This window comes from Ambystoma mexicanum, chromosome 1p (assembly GCF_040938575.1).
Source record: "Ambystoma mexicanum isolate Mex_15411 chromosome 1p, UKY_AmexF1_1, whole genome shotgun sequence".
NCBI lineage: Eukaryota > Metazoa > Chordata > Amphibia > Caudata > Ambystomatidae > Ambystoma > Ambystoma mexicanum.
The window spans coordinates 1,010,413,763-1,010,431,752 of NC_090921.1; the positions used below are offsets into that span (position 1 = coordinate 1,010,413,763).

General features: G+C 43.0%; 1 protein-coding gene across 3 annotated transcripts in view; it reads right to left on the bottom strand.

The window, feature by feature from the left end:
* PDPR (pyruvate dehydrogenase phosphatase regulatory subunit) overlaps positions 1 to 17,990 on the bottom strand; it is a 1,147,433-nt gene that overhangs the window by 640,774 nt on the left and 488,669 nt on the right. For all 3 annotated transcript variants that reach the window (XM_069655114.1, XM_069655129.1, XM_069655120.1), the window contains one exon: positions 11,558 to 11,707. In XM_069655114.1, coding sequence (XP_069511215.1) covers positions 11,558 to 11,707 — 150 coding nt within the window. The remainder of the gene's footprint in view (positions 1 to 11,557; positions 11,708 to 17,990) is intronic.

Consider the following 17,990-nt stretch of genomic DNA (forward strand, 5'->3'; position numbering starts at 1 on the left):
AAGTTGTAAGCAGTATTCGACAGATCTGTTATGGAGGCAGGGGAGCTCCGGGAAGAACAACACATAGCTGCAGACATACAGGAGGACTGGTTAATACCAAAAATCCAGGAAAGCGTTACAGAAATCGTCAGACATTGCACCACATGTCAAAGTTTCAGTACAGGGATGGCACTACGGACTTTACGCGGCACCTTACCCAGCCCTACTAGGTTGTTCCGTGAATTAGGCAAGACCTCTTTTAGGCGCTATAATGGAATAGGGGGGAGGAGTGGCACTGGGAAGGCTCTCTCATGCAACATAATCACATACACAGACATAAGCAAACACTGAAGAAGGTAGTTATTGTTTAAATATAAGGCGCAATTAACGATTAACTGGATAGATTTGTAATGTCAGATCCTAGGCATTGTAAAATCTTAAGTGCTATAGAGGATTTGAGCTCCTTCCCTGAAGGAATAAGGCCTGTGGAATCTAAAAATTACCACAGGTACTTAAGTGTGTGGTGTTCGTCACCATGGCCAGAACAGTGACTCGCCAGGTGTTTACTGTCAGTCAAGGGTCCATGCAGGTTAAAAAGAGGAATTACATGTTCTGTCCGACAAAATGCAGAATGGGACAAATTATAAAAATAAAGTGTGAAGGAGACTACAGGGCCTACACAACGTTAGCAGGAGGAGTGAAATATGGATAGAATTAATGAAAATTGTTTATACAAATGTTTTCATTTTTCCCTTGGGCTAGGTCTCAAGGTTTGTAAAGGTCTGCAGCGCTGCAGGGTGTTTTTGAATAAGCTAGCAAAATGCAGAACAGCATGCTCTGACAAAATTGCTGACAACGAAGAAAGAAGGCTTTGGAGCATCCCTATTATGGTAAAAAGACGGATTGGGATGAAGCTATGATCCAAATCCAGTGACGCCACTACAGCAAACTAGGCCTATATAAACCCCTGCCTGAAACCACTTTGGCAGGAAGGAACGGAAGAGGGACAGGAGAAGACCTTCAGGCAGCAGAGTCCTTTGCTACCATCCTCGTTTTTTGTACGATTTAACTTGTTATCCTTACCAGATCACTCTCTTGCCTAATTTCCCTAGAGGGGTGTATTTATTCTGGTGTGAGCGTAATTAGGGACACCCTTACCCAGGGCAGAGAGACTTCACTGCAGGTGACACGGAGCAAACCGCAGACTCTGCCCCACAGTTCAGGGTTTGATCAAATAGCATTGGTGTATTCCATGGGAATACTGGCGGTGGAATTTTAGGTGGACATTTGGCTGAAAATCCACCTATTATTTCCTCCACCTTAAAGGTTGAGGTAAAAAAAAAAAACGGAACCCAAATGTTTTAAATCTTTACTTTTTACTCTACACATGTGCTTCCCTTCAATAGAGGGAAAAATATTTCTTTACTAAAGGACATGTTGAGAGAGTAAAAGGGTGGGCCATTGCGGATTGCCTCTTCTCACCACCTAACCCATATACAAATTTTAAATAAAACCTTTATGAAACAGCACTGGAGGTATTCCAGAAAGACCACCTCTCCTTGTGGTAAACATTGAGTAGGGCAGATTTCCAGAAATTCCACAGTCGGAACTGGTAGCTTTCTTTAGCGGTATTAAATAATGCACCCAACTTTGAATGACCCCCTCAGTTTGAAGTCTTTCAAAAAATAATACCTAAATATTTGTGTTTTTCAACTGTGTCCAAAGGTAAGTACCACAAACAGTCCAACAGCTATTTCTATGACCACTATAAAAGTAACATCCAGGGGTGCTATTGAACACTTTTTGTATGAACACACTGGTGATCAAGAAATTCACCAGAACATAAGGGGCCGCATCCGTACAGAATCAAACAGAGGACAAACTCTAATAAGATAAGGATACTTGCTTCCTTGACAAGTAGGAGTCTTGATAAGCTGCTCTGCATTGTAACAAACCAATGGTGTAAGGTGCGCTGTGGTGCCAAAATAACCACCCAGGGTCACAGAATCGGTTACTTAAATGCATACATTGCCACTGGGTGGTATAAACATGCCTCTGCAGCCTAGACTCCACTCCCAGTCACTCACTGTGGAGGCCCACCATCCAGGTACATCAACACCATTGCAGGAATAAGAATGCCTCGCCCCATTTCACAGAATCTGAGCATGCTTTGCAGCACTCTGTTCCTTTGTGGTAGGCTAGATTCTGAAGGAATGTGTCTATTTTGATTATATCATTTTACATTTTGGATCTCTGGCCCATGGGGCAAAAACCCCACCGGTCTGGAGGCCAATTGCCTCTTTGCCCCCCTTGCCAGTCCACCCCTGCCAGTCAAGGCTTTGGCAGAGAGAATGGGGAGGAATAGTCTGCATTCGGATTGTAGGGAACAAGAATGCTAGAGGAAGCGGAAACCAGAATTATGCATTCAATGTAACAAATACCTTGCTGTTCTTAAATTGTCATAGGTGTCGTAGGTAGTCTATACTTAGTGAGCCATGTGTCCTCGGTGAGCTGGTAAGCAAAGAAACTCGTGAACACTTACAGAAATGTGTCCCTCAACAAATTCTAGACCAGGCCTGCTGAAAGTGTTGTTAAAGTGAAAGTAAATTATGTTGTGGACACACTTCAATTAGACGATATCTGCAATAGCAAGTATAGTGTTAACTTTAAGAGGCTTTTTTAATGTTTGACACTTCTTTTTGAAAAATTCTCATCTTCTGATTATCTGATTATTGCTTAGCCTTTGCCACCGGCTTTAATGTTTACAGCAAGTAAGCTTATAATGTCTTAATAAACCAATGTAATCAATATGGGCAAGTGTTGCCTGCTATCTTCCTTAAGCAATCCACTCATTACTCAATGAGTGACCCGAAGCTTGGATGGAAAATGAGCAGAATGATAAGCAACTGTGAACAAGCGGACAAAAGCTTAAACAAATGCACAGACTAGCCTTAAACCAGATTTTTACGAGATGTAGATGCCACCAAAAGACACACACCAACTAATGTTTCAACCAAACACAATGGCAGACGATAAAGGAATATTTAGAGTCATGCAAATGGAAAGGATTCTATAACAGTGCCATCATCATCATCAGAGGCTGGTTACATGGACTCCCTGTCTGCCAACACATTTGTAATTAAGATATTTAAGACTATTCTAAATCCATCCGTCACATGAAATAAACTCGATCAAGAACAGTTCTATGAAACAAAATCATTCTTACGGGATTAGCTCCACCAGAACAAAACACTGCCATGTCTAGGGTTGCCTTAGCTTTAGCCAGTGGGAAAGATTCTGTTTTAGTATCTCACGTAGCCTAAACTCAAGATGCATTTTGTCCTACAGAAAACAGAAAATAAGCAATGCTTAAACAATTATTATTCCCTTTCAATACATCATAAACTAGCACTGAAATAATTCTCATAATATACCACCTGAAAAATACCAGGGCTCCTCTATTCCAAAAAGGTCCCGGAGCCCTTCCTACCGAGAGTGAACACGGCCAAATAACCTATTCCATGCAAAGGTGCTCACTCGAGAGGGTCTACAACCACGTTTTAGCTCACTGTACCTTTGACGGAGGAGAATTATCCATTTGCATATCAGTCTGGTCCCACCCACTTAGGCAGTCCAGCACCGAAATGGTATGCAGTTCTCCTCTGAACAAGAGTACCAATAGCAACCCCAGATACACGTGTTGGCCTAGTCTGGCCTCAGTGAGGAAGCTCTGCTTCTCTTAGCACAGTGAGCAAGGGGTCCACATCTGGATTACCCTGGGTAATTTAGGGTGAACACCCAAGTTCCTGCAAATTCACAAAAAGGTCTGGGAGACTCTCTATGGAGAACACGGCCAAATAACCTGTTGTATGGAAAGATGCCCACTTGGGCGGGTCTACCCACCACGATTTAGCTCACTGTACCTTTCACAGAGCAGAATATCAATTTGCTCATCAGTCTGGTCCCACCCACTATTCCAGGCCTAATTCATTTCGGAGATGATCTTAGCCTGGGGGCCTTAACATGTTCCAACTTCCATCTTTCCCCCACCCTCATAACTCCCTCTTTCACCCTAAATGTCTCTGTAATCCTCTTAAGTTAAGACTGTGCCAATGATCACAATTGTGTGTTACATTACAGTGTGAGTAAATAATATAATAACTAGGCTCCCAATCCAGAAGGTTCACCCCAAATTAGTATTTTTCCCAGGCACCATCTTTCAATTGGAACACACCTTATCTGCAATAGCTACCACATCCAGCTCAGATTGGACGCATGATTATATATTGCCGCTGTCTCAGCTATTATTTTTGATCATATTCACTTTGTATCGATCGCACCAGGTCAGCCATTTGTGTCTGCTCTAAAGCCTATTCCTTGCTGTAAGGGGCACTCTACTTAGGCGAGTATGTCATGGTTATGCTAGATTGATGAGGAGGAGCGGAGTGTTTGGATACCTTGTACAGTAGTTGAGTAGTTTACTCGAGAGAAAATTCTAACAGCTATTGTACAGCTCATCTGGCTAGTCAACCAATCAGGCAATCAAACAAGATGCACCAAACCTTGCCTGCACTATGTGGTTCTGCTGCTGCATGAGTCTGGGCAGAATTGGTGCTTAGATAAGTCAGACAGTCCCAGCGACTGCTGCTGTTTCAGCTGTTTAGTTTCCATGTTGAGTGCAGGTTCTGAATGAAAGTCAGCAAACCGCCCGAATGCTATAAGCTTCCAGGAACCCAGCAATGTTGAGCGAGTGTCACTGTCTCTGGTAGCACTGCGAACCCTTGACTGAGCTCTAACGGTCTGACGTCTTAAGATACAGAAAAATCCTGTTAAAACGAGTACTTATCAACCAATCAGTCTACTGAAAATTGACAACACACTTTTTTGTCAAAGCATTGGCTTTGAGAATTGAGACTAGTCTGACAGATTTTATAGACCAAAGCCAGAAGGGCTTTGTGAAAGGTAGACCTGCATGAGACAATATGAGGAGACTTTTGTTGACACTGTTTGAAAGCAGAGAGCATCGGAATGATGTGGTGGTGGTGTCATTGGATGCGGAAAAAGCATTTGATCGGATTGAGTGGAAGTATCTGTCATGCCACGGGACTCAAGACAGGTTTCAAGAATTCCACGATTCGCCAAGAAGAGTCTTGCTAAACCTAATGTAGTACGGAAACACGGCAAAAGACTCCTGCGTTTCCGACCCGATTCATACAGAAGGGCTTGGAAGTTACCTTGGCAACGGTGGAAGCCGCTGTCAAGGGGAGGGAGTAGGCACTCAGGAAGCAAACGCTAGTCACATGACTTGCTCTTCTTAAGCTCCACCCTGTCCTAAGATCAGTGCTTCTGATTGCGCCTTTTTGGTATTCTGCTTCGATCTGTGTGTTTTTTGTGATTTCTGCTAACGTTTTACGGACCTGCATTTGGATTTCCCTAGTCTGTCTTGGTACCTCGAACTTCTGGTTTTCCGACATACGGCACTCGTCCCTGGACTCTCTCCTTGCCTGCTCCTTGGTTCTGTCGCCGCCCGCTTGTGTTTTCGATTCGGACTGGTTTTTGGCTTGCCGTTCTTGACCCCTTGTATTTTGACGCCCACAGGGATTTCAGGTTTTCCTCGTCTGAGTTCCTATCTTGTGTACTCATTTTTTGTTACTTCCACGTATCTTGTACCGATAACTTTCTTAACCCTCGCTTCCTTGCGGGATAGGAGTTTTCAGCCTCAGCTGCACCGTGGGATATTATCAGCCTCCGCTGCACCGCGGGATCCTGCCAGCCCCCGCTGCATCGTGGGAATAGGAGTTCTCAGCCTCAGCTGCACCGCGGGATCCTGTCAGCCTCCGCTGCTACGTGGGAGTGTTGTGTTTTCTATCTTGGCCACCCCGTAGGATTCGTTGAAGACCAAGACCCGGACTCAGCCTCAGCTGCACCGTGGGAGAGATCTAGTGGAACTATTGCGGTACGGTAACTTGTGCTTCATATTGTTTACCTTTTTGGTTCAGGGAAGTGGGTCACTACAAACTATATGGGTTAGATAGGAACTTATCTCTCACGTTTGGCTATTCAAGGGATATTGTTGCCTCCTCGTACTGTTTATCTAGCATAGGGGTTTAGGTTATTATTTTGTATCATAGATCTCTCAGTCTATTCTGTTCTCACGTAGTGGTTTCTGTTACAGGCATTCCACGACTACTGACTAGGTTCCTTGTCCTAAAAGTTCTGGGTTTTGCCACTAGTCTCACAGGTTAGTGTAATAGTTATCTTGCTCGAATTTTGTTATAATAATTCAGGTTATTAATTACTGTATCTTTCTTCACAGCCACAAGGTCTCCAAGATTCCAGTCTTTCGATTAATCAATCTCTCTATGTTCCTTTGTACATTCAGAGAGGTATATTGATAGAAAGAATTCTTCCTCTACACTACAGGGTCAAGTTTGTGAGGAAGAATTCTGACAGTATATCCTGAGAGCACTGGAAGGTTTCTGATTGGGGAAAAATATGATAGGATGGATAAAACTGCTATATTCACGCCCTACAGCAAGTGTCAACATAAATAGTATGTCTTTGGGCACGTTTGAACTTTAAAGAGGGACAAGACAAGGTTGTCCATTGTCACCCATTTTGTTTGTTATTGCTATGGAACTTCTTGCTGAGAAAATAAGAGAAAATGAAAGAATTGAAGGCATTCAATATGGTGAGGCTTGTCAGAAGGTCTGGCTGGCTATATGCAGATGGCATGCTGCTAGTGATTCAAAATGTTGAAAATTCCATTCCTGTATTAATTGAGCAAATTGACATGTTTCACGGAATATCTGGCTACAAGATTAACTGGTCAAAATCCAAAGCACTACCGGCATCCAGTTCATGTTCTATTTTGAGTGTGAGGAACTTTGATTTCAATTGGTGTCCGGACAAGATGCGTTATCTTGGTATTTGGTTGACTAGTGATGTGTCTAAAATGATGGATGTCAACCTTACTCATGTGGTCCAGCCCTTGGAATTGGATTTGAAAAGATGGAGTGAACGTCACCTAAGTCTGTGGGGGAGAGTACATGCAATAAAAATGACAACTACACCACGTGTCAATAACATGCTCAGTATGATCCCTTTGCAAATTAAGAAGGTTTTTCTGAAGAAAATTGAGAATCTGATACAGTCCTTTATATGGGAGAATAAACAGCTGCGCCGATAACTTTGGAAATTATAACTGTGCCAATATTGTGGTGGTCTAGGGGTCCCAGACTTTGAAAACTATCACTTGGCATTTAGAGCTAGACATTTGGTTTCTTTCATAGAAAATGCAACTGATGTCTGGACTTTGGCGAAGTCAGGTCGATCATCCCCACTATCTCCGAGAGCAATTCTGTCTACGGTGGATGGGTTTGGATATAAATCCTTCCCACCAACAGAATTTCTATGTCATGCTGGAAAGATCTTTGGAAGAAGAGTAAAAAAGTGGTTTGTGACAATAGCTTTAATCCAATCTGGTTGAATCCGGGAATAAAGTTGAATGGAAAGCTGCATTCTTTGTTAAACTGGCTAGTGGGTGGAGTGCAGTGGCTGGAAGATCTTATTGAAGATGGAAAATGACTCAGTTTTAAATGGCTTGCACAAGTTAAAGACCTCAAGGATTGCACTTTGGGAGAGAATAGGAAGCTGAAGAGAGTCCTACAGAATGAATCTGCAGATGGAGGTAAAGGCTGGCAGTCCTGGCTCTCTGAATATAAATCTGAAGGTGGTATGGCGTCTAAAGTGTATACAAATCTGGGCCAGCACCGTGGGCCAAATTAAGGTCTATTATCAAAATGGTCGGAAATACTTGGATCAGATATGTCTGAGGGCAGATGGAGAAATATATCCAAAAATGTGGTTCTGACATCTTTAAATCTAGGAGAGCAAAGCCGGCAGATTAAAATTCTAAAGAGGGGTATTTGGACGCCCCAAAGACTTCATGCAAGGGGCATGGCTGACTCAAATGCATGTTGGAGATGTAAACATGCTGTGGGATCTTTTGAGCACATGATTTGGGACTGTTACGAACTAAGGTAATTCTGGAGGAAGGTCACCATGAAGATGAATGAGATCCTCATGATACAAGAAGATTTTGACTGCTACTGTCATCTTGGGAGAGGACAACATGGTGGAAGAGCTTACTTACCCACAGAGGTGTTGGTTTTTCAGGGCTGCAAACTCTGCAAAGAAAGTCATTTTGAGGAAATGGAAAAGTGTTGAGAGGCCAACATTTTCAGAATGGATGGATGATTTGAAACATGTCCAAATTTGAGAAGATTATTCTTCGCAGGGATAAGAAGATGAACTTGTTTGATCAAATGTGGGGTAGATTTTTAGAATTGTGACATTGATCTCTGGGTTCTTTCCAGTTGACTCCTGAAGATGACATTGTAGATTTCACTTTTGGAGAGGGTGGTGGGAGTTGAGTGATCGTATGTGATGATTTCATTGTGTTGCCTTAATGTTTCTGTTTTTCTTTCAATATGTTTATAATGTTAATAAATATGTTAAACAAAAAAAAACATACAGAAAAATGAAATTTCAGATACCTTACGCGAACCTGAGAGACGTCACCGGCAATGGCTCAGACTGACTGCCTGCCTGCCCTGTACCACTTCCACCCTCACCGGCGGCCATAGCATCAGTTCTTATAAAGCGGTTGATCGTAACCCCGGTAGGCAGCCATCTTGTGACCCGCAGCTCTTTTGTTTACCGCCTACGTTCATGCCTTCTATGTTACTTACAAGCACTTTCAGTCCCGGCATCCAGGGGTGTTAAAAATGCGCTGGCGATGCAGTGAGGGGACACAAACACCACAGAAATGCATTAGCTTGAGAATTGCTCTGGTATCAATGTCCTTTGTTGGGCAAAGGTGTGAAGAAATTGCAGTTCCAACTAAAATACCAAGTTTTCAAGATAAACAAACCAACTCTGTGTGTACTCAATGCGCTCTGCGTTGAACCATCAACACGTTGCTGCCTCCATCTAATTTTATGGAATCCGTTTCAAATTCTTAGGTGATAATGGGCATTCAACTGAAACAATTAAGAACTCACAAACTAAACTATATTATGTTTTTATACAAATAAAAGGTTCCCAGCTAAGTTTAATCACCATGGTTTCTGCTTCTGATACCGTATTACCTGCATGCACAAAGAAACTTTACCCTGCTCTTATAAAAACATGTTTTATATATTTTCAAGCTGCATCCTACTTTGTCAGAAGCGTTAGCGATCGGCACCTCACAATCAAAGCAATCAGATGCATTATTAAATTTGTCAAATGCATTTGTTTTATTTTGTCTGGTTTATTGTTATTCGCGCAAAACACATTACCCTTGATGAGACAGGGTTTCTTGAACCTCTGAAAGGCTAACGAAACTGCTCTCAGAATCTATGGCTTCTTTGGCAATCTGAAAAATAGAGCTTTGTTCACTTTATGATATGATGTGGCATTTATAACGCGCCTGTACACAACTGTTTCTAGGTGCGACAAGACAAACGGGGAAACAAAGGGAGGACGAAATAACGATCTTGCCATTCAGATCGCACAAGTGCTGGGAAGAGGGAAGGGGAGATGTGCCAGGGGGGGGAGGGAGAAGGGCAGTGAACTCGCAAGTGCAGCCAGCGGGTGGATCATAAGAGCAGAGAGAAGGGACTGTTGGGTTGCAGACACAGACCCTTAAGTGTTGGGGAGCCCGGAGGCAGTGCAAGGGCAACTGGACATGCAGGAACCTGGGCCCGAGTTCAGAGGGTGACCAGGTGACCATTGCGCAGGGCAGTCAGATGCATTAGCAGGGGAGAGGACGAAAGAAAGCAGAAGCGAAAAGGATGGTCTTGGGTTGCTTCCAGAACCAGAAGTGGCTACTGCTCAAGTTTGAGAGAAGCAGGGAGGCTGTTCCAGAGAGAGGATCCAGCTGAGGAGATAGATCTGCCCCCAACTTTCTGCTTGAAGAAGCGTGTGACCCTCAGAGAGTTGGAGGTGGATGAGCGTAGAGCTCGAGAAGGAAGATGTCTTGGAAGAGAAAGTTGGAGGTAAAGCGGAAAGCCTTGTGGATGATGCAGAGGGTCTTGAAGTTGATCTTTGGAGCCAGTGAAGAGATTTCAGAGCTGGACAGATGCGATCCCCGGGCTTGAGGCCAAGGACAAATCTTGCAGTCCTGTTCTGGATAAGTTGTAAAGGTCGAAGAGTACAGGCAGGAAGATTTAGAAAGAGGCTGTTGCAATAGTCCAGCCTAGAGAGGACCAGAGCTCTGGAGACAGTGAGCTTCTGGGGGAAAGTGAGAAAAGGAGATGCAGCTGATAGTTTGACTTCTTAGAGACGGGTGAAGAGGGCCCAGAGTGGGCAGCCAGAGGGAGAAGAAAGGAGGGAGTGGGTGTCCCAATGAGAAGGATCTCAGTCTTACTGGCATTAAGGCAGAGATCATTGGCGGCACACCATGCCTAAATTGAGGCCAGACAGTCTGTAATGAGAGAAGAAGCAGAGGTGGCTGAGGAGAACCTGAAAGAGAGCCCAGTGTCATCCGCAAAAACATGGAAAATTAGAGCAGAAAGTAGCGATGCAGTGGGCAACAGGTGCCAGGTAGTGGTTGAAGAGCCAGGGAGAGAGGGTAGACCACCGGGGAACACAACAATTAGAGAGAGATAAAAGAGAGGAATGACCTGAGAGGGTCGGTCAGTGAGAAAGGAGGTCAACCAGGCCAGGGTCTGATCATTAATACCAAGGTTTTCACAGAGCCGATTGAGCAGGATGGCATGGTTGATCGTGTCAAAAGCAGAGGATAGATCAGGGAGAATGAGGACAGACGGGAGATTAGAGTTAAGATAAGAGAGTAAGTCTCCACTGGTGTTTAGGAGAGCGGTTTCCGTGCTTCTGGCAGCTCTGAAGCCAGATTGGTGATCATGGAGGCAACCAACAGATTTAGTATGTAGATTGAGCTGGGAGATCGCCAGATTTACTTTGAGATGTAAAGTTCTGGCCACAAGCTGTGAATGCATGTAAGTGGGGTCCTTCATTAGGGTTATTTGCTAATAACTGTACTTACCATTTTGAAGTGTGAAACACAAAATTAATTGTCTTTTGGTGAAGAGTTAGTAACTATTATTCTACTGACTCACACTACCAATCTTGTCAAGAGAGAAAGGCTGACTCGACCTAGTTGGGATTCTTTCCTGTGATCTGCATGTTGCCCCCAATACGGATGCAAACTAGTAAGGATGAACAATGTTCATGTTCCCCACCTTGTATTAGCATTTAGAAGGTTTATTTTATGCATACTTGAAAGCAGCAATACAGATGTAGAGGCACTTAAATGCCATTATTGTTTGGAGTACGCACAATATCATTAAAAAACATGCCGTGTCTTCCTACACCATACATTAAAAAATCATAGGCAAAGCCAATGGGCCCGGCTTTGTAAATTAAGAGGGTAGGTTTTGTAAAGCCCCTGCAGTGCAAACAATTAATCCTCTACATTTAAAAAGTCAGACCTAAAGGTTTTACCAGCGTTAGTTTTGTGCCAAGTTTCTTCTCCCATTGCCGTTTAAGCAAACTTGCAATGATCACATACCAAAATGATCCCAGTCCTCGTGCAGGTTTTGAATCTCCTGTTGGTTCCGGCCCTCTGCAAATATGGGCTTTGGGTTCTTCTCAAAGCCTCCTGACAGGATACCCCCTTGCCAACTCCGAATATATATCCTCCCATCTGGGTCCACAATAGCTGAAATTGAAATGAAAGAATGGGAATGTCAGTGGTATCCCAATGAACAACAAACCAAATCTACAAACTAGTAGACTTCCTACATTATGCAGATTATAAAAGGAAGATCTTAAACTGATCGAACAGTCCACAATTTTCACCACTAGATAACCGTTGGTTAAAACAGACCTGCCTATTCATCTATTGAGTCTCTGAAACTTGCTTTAATAAGTAGAGTGGTGATGGCCAAGACACAAACACCCTCAGATATCCTTTTTGGCAGTGTGACATAGTTAGCAAAACACAGGACAGACTGTGATTTCAACATAAAATGAGCAACTAGAGTATTCAACAACATAACCACGAAGAGATCATAAGGTGACCTAATAATGCATATTAATGAATAATCATAAGTTTACAGTTACATCGTAATGCAGCAAAGGTTCCCAATCATAATATTGATGAGTCTATTAACCTGGAAAGTAATGCCAGCCCTGTCCAGAGACAGGATTCAGGTTGGGTCCATTGCATTAAGAACATACTAGTAGATGACCGAGCTTCTGCATATCAGAATGAAAACAAGGTTGATAAATAGAAGTTTAAGTAAACCGATGGCTGCCCAGATCCCTAGATCATTTCCTGGATGCCTTCTGGCAAAAACAATGACCTTCAGCTCAGAAAGGTGTGATAAGAACCAGGCTATGATTTAGGAAGCATGAACCCTTGATGTAGGATCAGGTTATTCTGTTTTCATGGTTGATGAATATTAGGAGAGGCAGTATCGACAGTTATGAAGAAAAAGGACGAGCATTTATAGAACAATATGTTCAGGCAAAAATACAAATTCATTCCATTTTCAAAACAAATCTCTGCAGGCTAATGGGCAATACGCATAGGTCTTTCTTTTTGCAAATGTTGGTTGGGAACATGAAGGGAATGCGTGAGGGCATGCATGAGATACATGATCTTTGTGGACCCCAACCTCTACCATTTCTTCTCTCATATGTGTTTATTTAAAAAACAAAAGGCACATGAGTTTGTTGTAAAAGCTTTTTTTTCCACTTGTACAATGTATTGATCATGCAGGTGATCTAAGCCTGTATTAATTTCTTTCAAACTCACACTATGCTATTCAACACAAAAAAAAATCATATAGTGAAACCCTTCTATAAGACTACATTTCTCAGGAGTAAAAGGGATAGAAATGGTAAGAGGAAGGTAAAGAAATCAGAAAATGGGAAGGAGAAAGAGGAACCACAGAATATATGGCTCAGTCAGTGGACGTAATGCAGGGAGGTAGTGATGCAACAAAGTAGCATGCAGGTAAATTAGTTGGCTCACAAAGGGGCACAACAGGCGGGCCAGAGAACAAGGAAAGGTGTTAAACGGTGCAGCGAAAGGAGGTATATGTAAGCAATGGATGTTGGCAGAATGTGGGAGAAAAACATGGGTGGGGTAAAAGAAGGAAGACTAAACATGACGCATTACCAGTGTTGGCATTTTTCATAGATTCATATGCTTTTTTAATTTTGGTGGGATGTGTGTTTGGTGGTCAAACAAATTATGCAGGCCAGTAACGGATTAAGTCACCCTCCCCTTCTACTGATCTTCCCCTTTAAAAAAGATGGGTGAAACTTGTTGCCAGAAAGCTAGAGCAGAGGCAACACAAAATACTATCTTTAACACACCAGACATAATAACTAACTTCATACTCTCCCTTCGTGGCCTTCTCGTGACCTTTCACCCCATTCATAATACAGTTGGGGAAATGCCTCATACACAGCACTCATTCATCCACCACAATGCACTGAATCATTCTTGCGTAACCAGAGTACCTCAAAACCTACCCAGTCCTACATCCATCACTTACACTCATGACCAGTAACAGTTCCACTCTTCACGTGAGACAGAAACACCAAACGTTACTCCAATCCCACCCCAAACCAAAGCCATGCCTACCCACACCACATTTGACCTCCATGCCTCTGATGACACTGCACAACACTATTATACATCACGGTTTGGGGAGTTTTCCTAAAGGCCATCTGGAGTTAAGACTCTATAAAACTATTCCTTGGTATACAGGTCCCCAGCCGTTAGTATAAGTCTGTACTACCCAAAGGATTGGTAGGATGGCAGAGCAGCCAGGCTTATTTTATGAGGAGGATGTGAGCTGTATGCAAGTACAATTAACCCAGTCAAAGAACCTCTTACACATTGGAAGTTAGAATAAAACATACATTTATTTTATATACACAAAGCAAGGTAGGTAAATACTATTTTAGACTAACCAATACATACAGGAAATATCAACAATACTTTTCATAGGTGCATTCTTCAATAGTAGCTGCTCACACTTACAATTGTTACAGTGAATTGACAGTTTCATTCATTTACAAAGTTACTTAGACAAGGTTTGTAGGAAGGAAAAACAGGGCTATTCAATACTAGTAGCACTAGTTTACTTCTTAGCAACACTTTTCAAGGCTTCTAATGCTTTAACAGTCCAATCCCTAACTAGTCAAGAGTTCCCTAACTAGTCAAGAGTTCATCAAAGTCAGTGCAGGATCGGAGCAAAAGTCTTATGCAGCAGCAGAATAGGCAAAGTTCCAGTTACTCAGATAAAATGCTTTAGCAGGATAACACAATTCATAAAGACCCTGCAAAGGACTCCCTAAAAGAGCACAAGATGTTAAGCCTGGGCCAGAGGTATGGGTGGACACCCAAACACCTTGTATCGCACGCCAATCACACTGGAGCGACTATTCGGCTTGAGGTAAGTTCTACCTTGAGCCCGACAGTACCTTTGGGTGGTTGAAGAAAAGGTAGCTGGATTCTTTCCTGTGCAGCGGCAATGGACCGAGTCTCCCGATTCCTCGGTATGGTGATGAAAGGAAGGACTCTGGATGGCATGTCACAGCAGCATTCACAAGAAAAGACCCTCAGCAAGGATTTCTTCGGTCTCCCACATCGGTCTGCGGTTTTGGCGCCTTTTTATCAGCTCCAACAGTGAACAGTTACCACTCAGTCGATCTTCCTAAATTCTGCCGTGCTGCACTCTGGTGAGGGGACCTGGATGAGTGAGATCATGCCTCCGGAGGTCCAACTGAAGCTCACCAAAGTTCTGGGAGGATTTGTTCACGCAAGGACATTGCACTGCAAATAGGTTGGAGGTCCCCTGGTGTTCGCAGTTTGCAGCACGGGAAGGTCACAGCTCCTTGGGGATGGCTCGATCTGCAGTTCGTCTCAAGACTGGTTGGACCCACCAGCCAAAGGGGAGGAGTTGTCCTCTTCAGAGCTCCTATGTCGACAAGAAAACAGGGCCAGGGCAGCAGAGGTCGCTTCACGGTTAATGGAAGGGTCTGCAGGGGTCTCCCTTCATCTTCAGATCCTCTGTTCCAGTGGTCGACTTGCCTTCGGTCTCAGGAACCTCCCTTTTTATTCGGATTTCCCATTCACTCCTCTGGAAACTCATCGACCACCATATTCTCACCAAACACCTGTCCACAGCAACAGCATTCTCTACCAATGCATCTGATTGGCGGCCCATCCGGGACAGGATCACTTTACGCACCCTGGCCATCACGCACAAATGCCTCACAAATTTAGCCCCGAAATACCTGGCAGACAAAACCTGTCGTGTATCTCTCATCCTGACCCATCTGTAACCGGGGTCCTACTTGTTTTCTAAATTCTGTAATTCTGTATGCCTGTCTATGTCTGTAACCTAAGTTCTTAAGCGCCCAGTTACCTCAGGGTTCGGCGCGCGATACAAGTAATAAACAAATACAAAATACAAACTCGCACTACAGTTTGCAGAAAGGGGCGGGTGGCTGTCCAATCAGGACAGCTAGCCCACCCAGTGGGAACTAGTACAATTCAGGCACATCAGCAGACAAAGGACAGGGGAGTGTCAAACTCCTCCCCTGCATCCTGTCCTCACAGACACACTGGAGCCTAGGCGGGCTACACAAAGGGTTCCCGCCAAAGGCTAAACACACATTCAGACCTCTCCCTGCCAGAATGGTAGAAGAAGGACGAATGAAGGACAACCACACTAGAAATGGCGAAAAAAGAAACAAGCCACCATCTTAGAACATAGATGACCCTTTTGTGCATTACCGGGGCTGGGGATACAGCCTGCAGTAGAAAATAGCACAAAAGTTAGTAGAACACGTCCACTGCTATCAGCCATAACTATAGTGTTGTCACTGTGACCAAAAAGTCACAGGAGCAGTGAGAATACTAGGTATCCCCTTAGCACTCAACATAAGGTGGTGTCTGCTAATCTCTCATAAGTCTGATTTAGGAAGGATACAAAGTATCCCTCGTTCCTTAAGAACAGTAGTTCTTAGGGAAAATGAAAGAATATAAAAAGGAGAACCCAATGGGTCCCAGCCACACTGCACAGAGGGTGCTGTGTGCTGCAAAAGTAACACGGATGCCTTTTAGAGATATGGAGGAAAGCAAGACTCCATAGCAATAGGTAAAACAAAGAACAGAGTTCCCATGGTTACAGCATGTAAGAATGAATGAGGGGGAAAAGGCTCCTCACATTCAGGAGAGCAAGAAAAAGGTCCAGAAGTCCAGCAAAAAGTGCTGGGGATCTCACTACGAGAGGGCATTAAGCATTAAACTGATAAATCCCCCTAACAATCACTCACTTAAACTATGTGCAAGGGAATGCATCCACCTCCCCACTACCCTTCCCGCACATCCAGACAATTTTTACATAAGCAATCTCTCCGTGCCTGCGCACGCACACACACATTCACACACAAACACGTAGGTGCACTTATGCCTCGAAAACACGGATGTTGCGGAAAGTGGCAACATGTTCATCAGTAAACACGCAACCAGAAGCGTGTGAGGGAAAGCTGCAACATTCTATCCGCTTTTGGGGTTCACCCCATAAAGAAATCAATAATGTCCAGATGAGACTCTGCTAATGTCCCTGGACAGAAATAACTAACAAGCGGCTGTGTAACTGGCACTCTTTGCCTTTTTAAGACTGCCTTGTGATGTGACAGAACACTGATTACTCTAAATGGCATAGTAATGTATCAAATGTTTAATTGTTCAGTGAGATAAACCAATAATGATTATTCCAGGTCTCAGAGGGCACTATTGTTAAAGGTAAAAACATTAGTGCGTCAAACAGAAGTATAATTTCCATCATAATATTAGTTTAAATTGAGAAGCAGGTAATTTGCCAATTAGATTTGTATCATCTGCAGGCACCCATCTTCCAAGCAGACATACAGAGGAATGGTATAGTGACAAGATATTTATGTATTTTATTTATATCATGCTATAGAATAAGCAGAGTTATGTAACAATGCTTGTAAATAGAGATTGCTAGGAGTGCTTCATACAATTCAATAGTCAAGTAGATAACCCAACAGTCTTCGGCCCCTAGTGACCAAGACACCAAAAAATTGGCAAATTCCTTGGCGGGTCAGCAATCCCTGCCCAATAGGACTACTTTCCACTGCAACATCCTCTCACACTGTGCTACGACCGCAAATAGCAAGAGCCTGTGAAGTTATCTGCGGGAACTACGCATTTCCTACATGAAGAGGCCAAAGACATGGATCGCTGCTAGCCAATGACGTTCCCAGTGAACAGAATAGTTAAGCTGTTTTTTTGTTGTATTCGGTTTCAGACCGTGGCCTGGTCTGAAACTGTCACCTTGTCTTCTAATTTGGCTTGCAGTGCCTTAGATGGTCTACTGACCACTCCAATCCTTGCTGTAGGTATCTTTGTCATTATCCTTTCCTCTTTCTTCACTCAACAGCAATGCTGGTCCAATCTCTTGTGCCTTCTTTTTTTTAAAATATTTGTGTCAATGGTTTAAAATAAACCTTACACAATAAAATCCAAGTTTACCAAATTGATAACATTTCAATATCAAAATACAAACATAAAATGATTGATTTAAACTACAAATAACACATTTGTACACATAGCTAACCAAGAAAATTAAATAATATTTAAAAGCTCATTTGTTCTTATAGTATCTCATGTCCAAAAAGCTGAATATCTAAAATGTTTATCGAATATCTTGAACCACCAAGATTAATGATATTTGCTCCCTGCACAAATTGAATGCCAAAAAGGTGTTATCTGCAAATTTCCCTTCATATAGAAAAGGTGCAAAGATAACATTACTAGTTTCCTGTAATTGAGGACAATCCAGAAGAATATGCTTTTTAAGTTTTGAGTAACCATATGATTTTTACAAAACAGACAGAGAACGTCTTTCATGTTTACCTGATTTTAAACTCAAAACCTCAGGAGTGCG